General features: G+C 32.4%; 1 protein-coding gene and 1 pseudogene across 1 annotated transcript; one reads left to right on the forward strand and one right to left on the reverse strand.

The window, feature by feature from the left end:
- Positions 1-1,367: 1,367 nt before the first annotated feature.
- LOC104602672 (cytochrome P450 86A22-like) lies at positions 1,368-1,940 on the reverse strand. The gene has a single exon (XM_010266455.1). The coding sequence runs from the start codon at positions 1,938-1,940 to the stop codon at positions 1,368-1,370; it is 573 nt and encodes a 190-aa protein (XP_010264757.1).
- Positions 1,941-9,942: 8,002 nt separating this feature from the next.
- Positions 9,943-12,276, forward strand: LOC148802186 (transcription factor ILR3-like; annotated as a pseudogene).
- The last annotated feature ends 2,040 nt before the right edge of the window (positions 12,277-14,316 follow it).

Below are 14,316 nucleotides of genomic sequence, written 5' to 3' on the forward strand. Positions count from 1 at the left end.
TGTTTGCCGGTGTTGAGTTCACATCTGAGAGAGAGAGAGAGAGAGAGAGAGAGAGAGGACTCGCTGCCGCCGTCGATGCCTATGTTCACTGCCTCACCGATGCCTGAGTTCGCGTTTGAGATTCTGAGAGAAAAAGTGAGAAGAGGAATGAGAGAGAGAGAGAGAGAGAGAGAGAGAGAAAGAGGGAGAAGACTCGCCACCACAGTCGATGCCTATGTTCGCCGCCTCGCTAGTGCTTGAGTTCGCGTCTGAGATTTTGAGAGAGAAGAAGTGCGAAGAGGAACGAGAGAGAGAGAGAGGACTCACCGCCGATCTGCTAGAGTTCATTGGTTGCGCCACTGAGTGTTCGACTATTGAGAAGAGAACTGAGGTTTGGTTAGAAAGGGATGAATGAGAAGAGAGGGGTTAGGAACTTAGGATATTTAGGGTTTTTGGTTTAACCTAAAAGTCGAGCCGGGTCGAGCTTTTTTAACAAATCCTGAGCCCGGCCCATAAAATAGTCGGGCTTGAGCTTTTAGGCCCGAGGTCAAGCCTACGAACTCAAATCTGTCTTCAAGCCCATCTGGGGGCCGGGCCGGCCTGTCGGGCTACTCGACCCATGAATAGGTCTAGCGAGAAATAGTAAGATAATTGATGCTCAGAAATGATATATACCTTTTCAGGATGCCTTGAACTTTTTTGTCAAGGTTCAATTTGGGAATGGGAATAGTGCAAATACAAATGTGTTCCGTGCAAGACCTTGTATTTGCACTTCTAGCAAACTGAGCCTAAATGAAGGTAGAATTTTGTTCATCAACTGAAATATTTTAGCTATTATTTCTATCTTTTTTACAACAAAAAGCTTGTCTTCTACCCCTTTTATTTATTTATTTATTTACCTGGTTGGTTTGGGGTTTTCGAGTGTGGTGCTATAGGGATGCAAATGGATTGCATTGGAATCATGGTATATCCGAATACAATCCAATAGTATAAATAGTAGATCCTCTCAAATATTAATTTTGTTTAAGGTAAATTTCTTAAATTACCCTTATGGTTTAGCTAATTGACTAAGTGTACCGTTTGAAAATTGACTAACACTATCCTTATTGTTTCTGACAATTAACTAACTCTACCCCTGTCATTAGCATCCCTTAATGCTCCCAATCTATGCACGTGTGACCCCACGTGACCTATACAATTTTTTTAAAAACCAATATTGCCCTCGTATCCTCAGTCCCCACACTCTCTCTTCTAAGACCTCCCCCTCCGCATCAGGAAGCACATCTTCTTTGACAACACCTCTTCTGGTGAGCGGAAGTGGCGGGTTCAGCCTCAAGGATTCACACATGGCTGCATGGAAATACACCAGATCCTTCAGATCTTCTGAATCAAACACCCATGGCTGCTTTTGATCTCTGATGACACCTTTTGCTTCCTTCTTCTTTAACTGCATCAATGATCTTTTCCTCCACGCGAGGGGGTGTGGAAACCAACCAGAGGAACCAAGTGAGAGACGTTCCCGTCAAGTCCCGCCCAACAAACAGGAAGCCCAGTGCAGTGTCTCTGAGGGACAGATCACTGTAAGCTTTGCTTTCTCCATTCTGAGCTTGAGAACTCATGTACATAGCTATCAAATCACTTCCCTGCACCCCTTTGTGCAGCTCTTCTCTTTTCAACGAAATGTGCTCTAACAAGTGACGATTTATGATCTTCCGAGCTCTGGCCAATCTCCCCTCACTCCCGACTACCAACCAACCCAACAGCTTCCTGGGCATGATGTGCCTATGGAACACACCTTCCGTCCTGTCGTCGATGGCTTTAGCAATCTCATTAGCAGCAGAGCTCAAAGAGAGTGAGTTCGGGTTTCTGCCGAGGACAATCATATAGGCACTGTCGAATACAAACCTCATGAACAGATCTTCCAAATCCAAGACATTGCCATGCTTAGCAGCTTGAAGCATCAAGCTCAGGAGTCCATCACCCACCAGCTTCCTGCTCACTCTGGCAGGCAAAATCCGATGTTACGAAAGAGGTTTTTAGGTGCAAAAATGATAGGGATGTAAGTGCTGAAATCACCGAATTTAGTGTTTCTTTCCCCTTTTCTCTGTTTTATTTTGAAACTTTGAAGAAGAATAAATGGTAAAATAGTCTTTTTTTGCCTTTTTGTTAATGGACGTTAACAACAGGTGTAGAATTAGTCAATTGTCAGAAATAATAAGGATAGTGTTAGTCAATTTTAAATCTGAATCCATTTAAAGATGTAGGATATTTGAATATGATTTAATCTGATTTAATTTCTAAAAATTTAAAAAATATAAAGAAAAACAAAAAACACAAACATTTTTTCAACTATATTACACATTATACATATACATGTTTTTCATAAAAAAATAATAAACTACAAAAATATAATATAAACATATCTATAAATTATATGTATGGATCATGATCTAATTCATTTGCACCACTTATTGTGTTGTGCAGCTTCTGCTACTTAACGACTCCTATCGGTGATTCGGGTGTAAGACCAAATACCTCCAAAAAAAATTTATATCTAATTCTAAAAACCATTTTAAATTGAAGCAAAGATTTTGAACCATTCGGCTTTGGGCTACATTAATTATGTAGTGGTCCACTGCCAACCTTACTAGATTATTTTATAGGCGTTATGGGAAATAGATTGCTCCTCCTGCACCTCACAGCAGAGCCGCATATCTGGAACCTCATGTGTTAGGAGCAAATCCGGATTCAGATTATGGTAGTTCTCCTTGATGACCATTTGAGCAATTGGGATTGATTGACTTTAAGCTTTTAGAGGTCAATGCTGTGATGGCTGTGTTCTTTAATTAGTACCAATTTTGCAATACATAGACTTGCCAAAAAGGCCAGTCAGAATCCAAATACAATTTCTAATGAAGAACAAAATATAGAAATAGATGTAGGAGAATAAAAGAACTTCTGCAATCAAACAAAGGTGAAAAATCACAAACAGAATTAGAAAAACACAACTCCAATCCACCATAAACAGCAAGAGAAAAAACAGGAAAGGTTTCTAAAAGAGATTGCAAAGAGCCGGTAATAGTATGGTTGGGGTAGATCCACAAAAGATGATAGAGCCCCAAACATTACAACCGGTATCAGATACTGTAACTGCCTTCCATAACGGCATTCTCCTTGTGAATGGAATTGATCATGAATTGTTTTTGTCAGAGAACCACGATCAAACTTAACTATGGATGGCAAAACGAAAAGCAACACCCACTAGTATCGAAAGCCCAATACAGGATCCAAGAGCAAATGACCCGCTTGTCAAAACGTCTGCAAAAAGAAGAAAAAACAAACAAAAAAGAAAAGAGATGATAAAGGAAAAGGGGGACTCCCCAAAGGGAGTCACCCCAACAAAGAGATTGTTAGAACCTTGAGCAACGCAAGAGAGAAACTCTCTAAAGAGAGAGAGAGGGAGTGGTTGTGCAACTTGCAGAGAGGGAGCGGTTTCAGAAGAAGTGTTCACAACCACAGAGGGAGTGGTTTCAGAAGAAGTGTTCAAAATCAAAGACGGAGCGGTCTAAATTGAACTTTTAGACGGTTTGATAATGAAAAGCCATGGAGTCACAACATATTCCTCCAATGTAACAAATCTGAAGTCTGAACTATTAATTGCTTAATCAGATTGATGATTTCGTAACAGATTACATCAGTAGACTTAGATTAGGTAGGTGTTTGGCATCGGTGCTGGGAATATCATATCTTTTTCTAAGAAAAATGGTGCTAGGCATGTGGAGTTGTAAGCACCGTTTTCTCTTATTTATTTGGAACTGGTGTTGCCATATAGGTGTTTTATGAGAAAACAGCACTGATTTTGTTTGGTACCAGTGCTAGCAGCAATATATTCAACATTGATCTTGTAGGTGTTTGGCATCGGTGCTGGGAATATTACACCATTTTCTCTTATTTTTTGTTTGGAACCGGTGCTGCCACATAGGCGTTTTTTAAGAAAACAACGCTGGTTTTGTTTGGTACCATTGCTAGCAACAACATTTTCAACATTGATTTTATTATCCAACGTCCAAGATGATAACACGTCATTGCATTATTGGTAGCAATGCACCATTTTCTAGAAAACTTCAAATTTGGCGTTGCTCCAGACCACACTTTCTCGATTTCTAAGGCATGATTTGGAGCAACATTTTTCTGAGAAAACGATACTAAAACAAGAGGGTGTTGCTTCCAGCACCGTTTTCTCTGACGTGGTGCCTACATGGCACCGTTTTCTCAGAAAACGGCACCAATGCCAAACACTGCCCTTATTATCCAATGTCCAAGATGAGGTTACATTGATACTACGTTATTGCATTGTTGATAGCAATACACCGTTTTCCTATAAAACATCAAATTTGGCATTTTTCTATACCACACTTTTCTGATTTTTAAGACATGATCTGAAGCAACATTTTTCTAAGAAAATAGTATCAAACAAGAGGGTGTTGCTTCCAACACCGATTTTTCTAATGTGGCGCCAATATGGTACCATTTTCTCAAAAAAAAAAAAAAACCCACAATCGTTATTTTTCATTTACATAAAGGTGATGGTAATTTTGTAGGTGACTTCGGTATTTGTTCTTTGCAAAATTTGGTAATCACACCCTTAAAATTGTGCATTATTGAAAACATCTCCCGATTATAAGTTTATGACACCTGCTTCACTGTTAAGGCTGCCGTGAAGGCCAATTTTGCGAGGAAGAAATCTAATGGTTGTTGATCATAGACTCTGACAGCAGAGTACGACTCCAACGCTAATAGGCATTGGAAATTTGGAATGAATCGGTCTAAAAGCCTCTGTGGTTGTTGTTGTTGTTTGACCAATTCAATCTGGAATTTAACTCCAGGAATCAAAACAAGGCGTTCGTTGACCGTCCTTGTAATTGTAACCAATTTTGAAATTGATTAATTGAAACAGGAAAATACCTCCTCCTCTCCTCTGCCGACTTTTGGAACAGAAACGGGAATTGGGATTAACATATAGCATAGCCCTACTTAATCTTGGCCGGTCAATCAACCATTACCAGTCATTCAGCATCGAAATCCATTGTTTGAATTGACCCTCTAACACAATATATCAGTTGCCTTTCAAGTTTGAACTCATTCTTTCCATGCCCACATATTGTATATCTGGATGCAACTGGGTCTCTCACATTTTGCATTTATAGTGATCATATGGATAATGGAATATAAATGGGGCCATTTTAAGCCTAGCTCTGCCCACGACCTAATTAAGTGATGTCATATGGAATCCAACGCCCATTTTTTACCTCCCAAGAAACCCTATCAGCAGCAGATCTGAATTTAGTTTTTAAATAGATCAGTATGGATTAGTTCAAGTATATAGCTCACCCTATTCTGGATAAGAGTGTTCATTATATGGTTAAGACCATAAAATCAAACCAAATTGAAATTGACAGTTTGGTCTGGTTTGAACTTAGAAATGGTAGTGTGGTTTTGTTTGGGACAATTTCAAATTTTGGTTTACTTTAATACTAGTGAATGATCTCATATTAAGTATCGAGAAGTTAATATATATGAATAAATATTAATGATTTTTATTACTGTTTATAAACCGCCACTTTTCAAGTCCTATGAGTCAACATAAATTGACCCTTATATGTCAAACCCGAAAATTATACAGGTCATTAAATTCAACTTGAAACGTTTATTACTTTAATTTAACCATTATTATTATTATTATTATTATTATTATTATTATTATTATTATTATTATTATTATTTTATTTTAGTATTTAATTTAAAATTTTTGTTATTTAGTAATAATATTAACTAAATTTGTAATTATTTAAATGTTTACTTAAAATATTTTTTTCCAACCAAGTATAATTATTATATAATAGATTTGTTAATTCATATTTTCCATTTAAGAATAAACGTTAATGATTTGGCTTAACAATTTTAATGACTATTAGTAAATATTGATTCTCATTTAAGGTTTAATTACTGTATTTGGTAATTATTATGGGGCATGTTTTGAATAAACATTAATGATAACTGATGATTGTTATTTAGTTTTTTATTATTTACTTAAATAAGTACTTGATGATTGTTATTATTATTAATTATTTCTATAAATAATTGATTGTTATTATTATTTATTTAATTCAGTAATTTTGAATAAGTAATTATTTGATTTAATATGAATTATTTCATTTTTTTAATTATTTATAATAAACATTTAGGGTAGGCTCTTTATTTGATTTAAGAGACTTACCATGCTTTTATCTAGACAATGACCCCATACTATGGGGCAATTACAGTATCATTTAATTTGAAATTTACTATTTAACAATAAAAAATTAATATCCTGTTGAGCAACTAACCCCCAAAAAAGTATCAATAACTTTGAAATCATTCATCTATTTATAAAATAGTAAACTTAGATGGATGTTTACAACAATATCACCAATACTGCTTAATATTTAGGGACATATGAATGGATAAAAAGCATTTATGATATCCATTCAAAGAGCTGTTAAGAAAAACAATCCATGCCAAACAACATTTGCAAATGCATCCATCCCCTAAAATAAGAGATGAAAAATATATGACTACAATCAAATCATCATCATGTATGGCTACAATCAATTGAAAAAATAATTAGGACTCCGAAGCCCATCCAACAGAGGAAACATGAAAGAAAGGAGAATAATGGGACCATCCTAAGTATGGAAGTCACCTCCAAGTTAGGTGGCAACGCTTCTTTTGGTCGATCATGGTTATAGATTTTAAGTCTAAGCTCCCCACAATGGTATGTTTGAATTATGGGAATTGGGAGATAGAAATAGAAAATGTACGTTGAAATTATAATTTTGGGCATGTTGATGTGTCAAATTCAAGTCAACTAGAATACTCATAGATTTTTAGTTCATTCATTTAGTGGTAATTTGAATATTTTTTTATTCCATGTCTTTTTTTGAGTAATATAGATTAATAATTATGAAATCAATAATAATAATAAGTATATTATTATTGCTATTATTTACTAATAATATATTCTTATTATGTGTGTATTGATTTTGAAATCAGTAACATTAAATTATTATTATTATTATTATTATGGAGTAATTAATTTGTTATAAGTAACATTTTTAGTTAATTCCTGAAATAATAATTGCTTTTATAATTCTTTTAGTTTAACAATAATGAATAATTAAAAGTTTATAATTTAACTTTCACTAAATGAAACATTTATTGGAGAATAATAATTGTATTAATTATAATTACTTATAATAATAATAATAATAATAATGTAAATAATTAACACTAATTATATATTTATAAAAAAATAATATGAATTAATATAAATATAAAATGATTATATCCCAATTAATAATTAACATTATTAAAATACTTATTAATTATCATTAATTAATTAACATTCCAAAGTAATAATTATTATTATTATAGTTAAGGAATTAATTATCAGTAAGTAATTATAATCAGTAATTAATGTTTATCAGAAATCATTATTATTAGTAATAACTAATTATAATTATTGATGATAAGAATGATATAATTATATTAATTAATATAAGTATTAATTATAATTACTGATAATATTAATAATATAATTAATCATTTCATATAAATGTATGAATTGTAAGTTCCGATAATAATTCTAATATAAATAATTAACATTCAATATTAATTTTCAAAATAATTAATATGAGTTAATATAAATATAAAATTATTATTACCATTATGAAAATCTTTATTAATTATCATTCCGAATTAATAATGAGAAATATTATCAATAATTAGTTAATATCGATAGTTAAGTATTAGCAGTAATTATTATAATAAATTATTATCAGTGAGTTATTATTATTAGTAATTAATAGCTAAAATTAATTAATTAGAAGTCATTAATTATTATTAGTACCTCTCTCTTTCAAAAAGTTGACTCATCATCATTGTCATCATCAATGACAACAACTTGATAAATACATAATTTGATAAAAATAGGTAAATATCATTAATTTATTTTTTTATCTTTTGGAAAACTGAATAAGAGAAAAATAAAATGGGTAGCATTGCAAATGAAAAGTTATTTGGATTTTTGCAAAAAAAAATTATTGAGCATAAAAAACCAATTACTCGAAAATAAGGTCGTTAATGAAAGAGCAATTAAAACTATTCTATAAATAATAATTTTAATAAATTAATAATTAATAATTGTCCGAATTAAAATGGGTAATTTCAACAAATAATTTTATGTAATTAAAATTTTCTATTAACATTTTTTAATAATAATCAGTATTATTAATAGATTAATAATATATTAATAATTGTGAAATCAATAATAATAATAAGTATATTATTATTATTATTATTATTATTATTATTATTATTATTATTATTATTAACTAATAATATATTCTTATTATGTGTGTATTGATTTTGAAATCAGTAATATTAAAGTATTATTATTATTTTATTTTCTTTTATTAAGTAATTAATTTGTTATATTATGATTTTTAGTTAATTCATAAAATAATATTTGCTTTTATAATTCTTTAAATTTAACAATATTGAATAATTGAAAGTTTTATAAATTAACTTTCACTAAATGAAATATTTATTGGAGAATAATAATAGTATTATTTATAATTACTTGTAATAATAATGTAAATAAGTAATACAACTATATATTTATAAAATATGAATTAATATTAATATAAAATGATTATATCCCAATTAATAATTAACATTATTAAAATAATTATTAATTTACATGAATTAATTAACATTCCAAAGTAATAATTATCATCATCAGTATTAGTAATAATTAATTATAATTGTTGATAATAATAATATAATTATATTCATTAATATAATATTATTAATTATAATTACTTATAATAATATAACTAATTATTTCATATAAATGTATATGAGTTAATATAAATATAAAATGATTATTTCCAAATTATTAATTACCATTATGAAAATATTTATTATTAATTATAACTACTTATAATAATATAATTAATTATTTCATCTAAATGTATGAATTATAATTTCTGATAATAATTATAATATAAATAATTACCATTAAATATTTATTTTCAAAATAATTAATATAAGTTAATATAAATATAAAATGATTATTTCCAAATTATTAATTGCCATTATGAAAATATTTATTATTAATTATAACTACTTATAATAATATAATTAATTATTTCATATAAATGTATGAATTATAATTTCTTATAATAATTATAATATAAATAATTACCATTAAATATTTATTTTCAAAATAATTAATATAAGTTAATATAAATATAAAATGATTATTTCCAAATTATTAATTGCCATTATGAAAATGTTTATTATTAATTATAACTACTTATAATAATATAATTAATTATTTCATATAAATGTATGAATTATAATTTCTGATAATAATTATAATATAAATAATTACCATTAAATATTTATTTTCAAAATAATTAATATAAATATAAAATGATTATTTCCAAATTATTAATTGCCATTATGAAAATATTTAATAATTATCATTTCGAATTAATAATGAGCAATATTGTCATTAATAATTTATCAATAATTAAGTATTAGCAGTAATTATTATAAGAAATTATTTTTCCGAATTAATAATGAGCAATATTAATTAACTATTATCAGCAATTAAGTAATAGCAGTAATTATTATAAGAAATTGTTTTCTGTAATGAATTATTATCAGTGAGTAATTATTATTAGTAATTAATAGTTAGAATTAATTAATTAGAAGTAGTTAACAGTAATTAATAGCTGTAATTAATTCATTAAAAGTAGTTAACGGTAATTATTATTAGTAATTAGTAGCTATAATTAATTAATTAGCTTAGTAGTTAACACTAATTAATGGCACAACTTCCTTTGTTTTTAAGAAATGATTGAAAGTGGGAGCTTCCCACTTCTCACAACTCTCTGCATAGTGGTGGGTTCTACTCTGCATGTTAGTGGACTGTTTTATTGAATTACCACTAATTAGAATTTGAAACATGTCTAGTGAGCTCTATTCTTAAACTACCACTATTCAGATTTTGTTACGTGTCCATTTTGTTTAAATATTTGAAATAACAGGTATCTGAATGTAAGTGGGCCACATGTAAGGAGACTTTTGCCTGATTTTATTACTTTATATATATAGAGAGAGAGAGATGGGCGTTTCTAAACATGACCATGTTTCTTGTATGATAAGATAACTTTGGAAGTGGGAAGATGACAATAGTCCTGTTGCCATTTAATTTCTGCTGTGACCACCACTAGGGTGGGAACTGGGAAGATGCTAAGATGGTTCTGGGGGCCCAATTCCTTTTGTAGTCATCATCATCACATAATGTCGACACTTGTGATCTTGTCCTCATGTCAACATAACGGCCATCCATCCTACTCTGCCTCTGCCATTCAACTTTCTCCTTTCATTAGCTCGTGGAAAAACTGGTGTTCGCCATTCGATCGACTTGCTAGGGTTCCGCTCTGGGGGCCCTACTCTGTCTATGTGAATTTAATTATGGGTTCCGCTCAGAAGTCAAAATAGTAGTTGGTTTATAGAATACATGGATGATGTTCAAGCCGCTGAATATCTTTGGCCTCCTCCCCAGAACCCCAGATGATTAGCGATCAAACAGTCTCATCATCAGGTGCGGGCCGGCCTTGGACTTGAATTTCTGCTGAAGGACGAGAATTGTGCCGAAAGGTCATGCTTGAAGAAGCGAGGTCATATAGAGTCTTCCTCTGGAGCAAAAAGATGCGATGGGACAGACTCAATGGTAGGTTCTTAGAGTTGTGTTCCAATCTGGAGCCAGGGAGGCTGCAGCCATGCCAGCCAATAAAGGCCGATAAGGTTGTCATCCTGAATAATGCAACTCATCGTCTTTTGAATCAGCTACGCCTTGAAGCACAAAATAAGCTTAAAGCAATAAATGATGCACTTAAGATTACAATACAAAACCTCAAGGCAGAGAAGCAGTTCAAGGCAGAGAAAGAAAGGATGGAGCAGATGGTTGTGTTTCATGTATGTCCTATTGTGCCGCCTCATACATCCTATGCAGCTACAACCACTTTAATTTTTCTCTGTCAATGGGAAGAGCATTCCTTATCAGCCAAACTACCTGTCGCCAATGGCCATGTGGCAATGGATGCCACCTGCATCTTGGGATATCACTCAAGAACATGTTCTCAACCGTTTCCCCCAACAGTTGACTGATGTGTATCATATGTGGTGCTTACCTGTCAGCACATACATGAAAAACGGTGATGAAAATCACCTTATTAAACAGCATAATGTTTCTCACTGCCTATGTAGCAAAAACGTTTTTTTTTGTGAAAAACGGGCCTTGAAAGCATGGGCATTTTTTCTTAAAAATCGGTCCCAAAAAGCGCCCATGCTTAGATATTCATAAGAAAAAGGAAAAAAAACTTAGGCCGGGCTCAAGTCCATGTATATACATATGTATTTGTATATCCATGTAATGTACATAGGTAGGTCAGGTTCGAGTTAGGATAAAATAGGATCGGGTTCGGGCCAGGTTTGGACTATCTAAAAGCTAGGTCCAGACCTAGCCCTAAAAGTAAAAAAGAAAAATCCTGAACTTTGGGCCCAGGCCCAGCCAATGAAAATTGCAGCTAGGTCAGTCTGAGTTCGTGTTGGGCCCATATAAGTTGCACCCCTAGTGAAATGTTAATTCACTCTACAAATTCTTCGAACACTAATGGATCATGCGGGGACGGCCCGCTACTAAATTTAGATGGTCAAATTCATTTCCATGGAGTTTATATGGATTAACATGTCACACAGGAAGATCCCTGTAGACATCACAAGCCATCTGACATAGACGGCCGAAATTTTATCCTTTCTTGTGGGCGTTGTAAGAGCTGAGTTTTATGGGCCCAGCCTATGAGGAGAAGTCTTGTGCTGTACTTTTGTGGGCCCGAGTTTCTCATGCTAAGTTTTATGGGCCCAGCCACTTTTTATTTCCAACTTTCTTCTTCTTCCCTCGTCTCTCTTCAGGCTCGAAGAATACAAACAGTGGACATGTCTTCTGTAAATACAATTTATTTGGAGTTTATCATTAATCAATTCAAGCATCCTTCTAAGTACTTCATTTAGTAAGAAGTTGTATGTCAGCCTTGGAAAAAACAATCCAGCTTTAGTAAAAAGTTGGGTATGTGTCCATCAGTAAGTGCTCGGAAGCATTGGACTCTTCATTGAAGAAGCAAATTTTCTTTTCTTAATTAGTTCGAGGCTACATATTGTTGTATGTATGTAAAATGGTTTTATTAGAAAATGATATTGAAAAGGAATTCAATTTCTTTATTTTCCTGGTGTTTGGATTAAATTGCAAAAAGAAAAAAAAGTGAATGGTTTCCCAAGAAAGAATCGTGGAATATTAAAAGGAATGTCATTTGACTCATTTCCTAAAACTTCTACTCTTTTCCTCCCTTTCGAAAGAAGTTTTTTTTCCACGGTCATTAAGGTGTAATGAAACTCTGTAAAATAAGGTTTTCCTCCATCACAAATGCAACCAAATGAAGCCTTAAAAGAATATTCTCATGATTACTCCTAAATATGAGTTCAGAATTCAGAAAGAAGGAAAACAAAGGTTTAACAATAATCGTAAATAGCATCTAGTCCATTATGTGTTTTTGTTATCTTTCCTGCTGGACGACCATAAAAATAACAAGACAAAAGAAGGAAAAAAATAAAAGAAAATGCTTCTGATTGATAATTGGGAAGCAGTCCAAAAGAATCAAAACCATATTATTGATATTAACTAGTAGAACTATACTTCAAATCAGAAAAAGAAGGTTTAGGTGTTCCAATGTAGGATTACTGGATGGAGCCCAACCCAGTTAAGCTAAAATGAATTTATCCCAACCCAGGCCCGGTTTAAGCCCAATGGACCTTGTCAGGACCCCCTGGGTTATGTTTAGGACGCTCTAAACTTCCAAGTTCCAATGAATATGAACTTTTTATTGAAATTTTGATTAGCTGAACGCTTTAGCTGTATTGCGGGCTGTGAAACGAATGATAATGCCCCATACCAATGACAAAAGTACATAGGACCCATACTGAGAGGTTGAATGGTTGTGGGTCCTATTGGTGTGGACTGTGGAATGTTATTAATTCCACAATCTATTAAACAGTTATTGAGTTCAGTTAATCCTATCTCGTCTGGACTGACGAAATGGATCAATACAACAACGAGGATCTTAAATTAAATTAGAAGAGGTAGTTAGGAAAGGCAATTATCTTTAGGACAGCTAAATGAGTCAATGTGCATGCTCTTTGATGGTTCAAGTTGAAATATAATAAATATAAACAGGAATAGCCTCTCTTTTTTTTTTTTAATAGTTTTGAAGGAATAGTATGATATGTACAGCTATAATAATTAACAAGTTTTCTTTCCATTGTGAATGTTGCTTCTCCAATAACCATTGTATTAGACAGAGCTTTTCTCCATCTCCTTATTATATTCATCAGAAGTCAGAACAGGATTATAGGAGAATTTGAGCCAATTTTAATGTGATAAGAGTGCCATGTTTTACAGAAACAGAAGCCACCCCTTGGACTCCATCGATATTGCTCAAACATGTGGCTTTGAAAGTACCTTTTATCGATGCGTTCCGATTTGGCACGAGAGATGCAGATTTGATACCAAGGCTCTTCTACTGTCTGGACTCTGGATAGGCGAGATGGAGTTTTGAGTGAGACAAATGAAGCCCACAAAGGCACATGATCATAAGCAAATTTATTATTGTCCACTCAAGAAGATATGAATGCCATATACACACAGAAATTTGAGAAGGGGGACAAACGATTTCTTTAAATGCAATCAAATAACGACAAATGTCACTAGACTAGTACTAGAACCCACATCTCCTTGTCTGCTTGACACATTTTGTGATATTAGATTAGAATTAGATAGATGGATATATCAATCCATACGGCAGGTTGGGTTTAATTTCTTCTAATTACTTTGGATTTTGGGTTATCAGAATCCATTTTTGCCAACTGTCCTGATTAATTAGTTCTAATCACACTTGAGAGCCATTGTCTTGTTTATAAACTGAGCAATTGGAGTGGAGTTGACCATGCATAGAAATCAGATGCCTTTCTCCCCACCTGCTCTAATCGGAATCTCATTGTCAGTCGGTCACCATGTCTCAATCACCTCTTGCCGCAGTTTTCAGCGATATAAATTTATAGGGGAATACTACCTGTACACAGCAGGTGATTCCAGAGATCAAAGCCTCAAAC

Source organism: Nelumbo nucifera, chromosome 2, assembly GCF_055504915.1.
Source record: "Nelumbo nucifera cultivar China Antique chromosome 2, China Antique-T2T, whole genome shotgun sequence".
NCBI classification, from domain to species: Eukaryota; Viridiplantae; Streptophyta; class Magnoliopsida; order Proteales; family Nelumbonaceae; genus Nelumbo; species Nelumbo nucifera.

Excerpts from the sequence above, each read along its gene's own strand:
- LOC104602672 (XM_010266455.1), bottom strand. The coding sequence starts at position 1,940 with ATGCTTCAAGCTGCTAAGCATGGCAATGTCTTGGATTTGGAAGATCTG.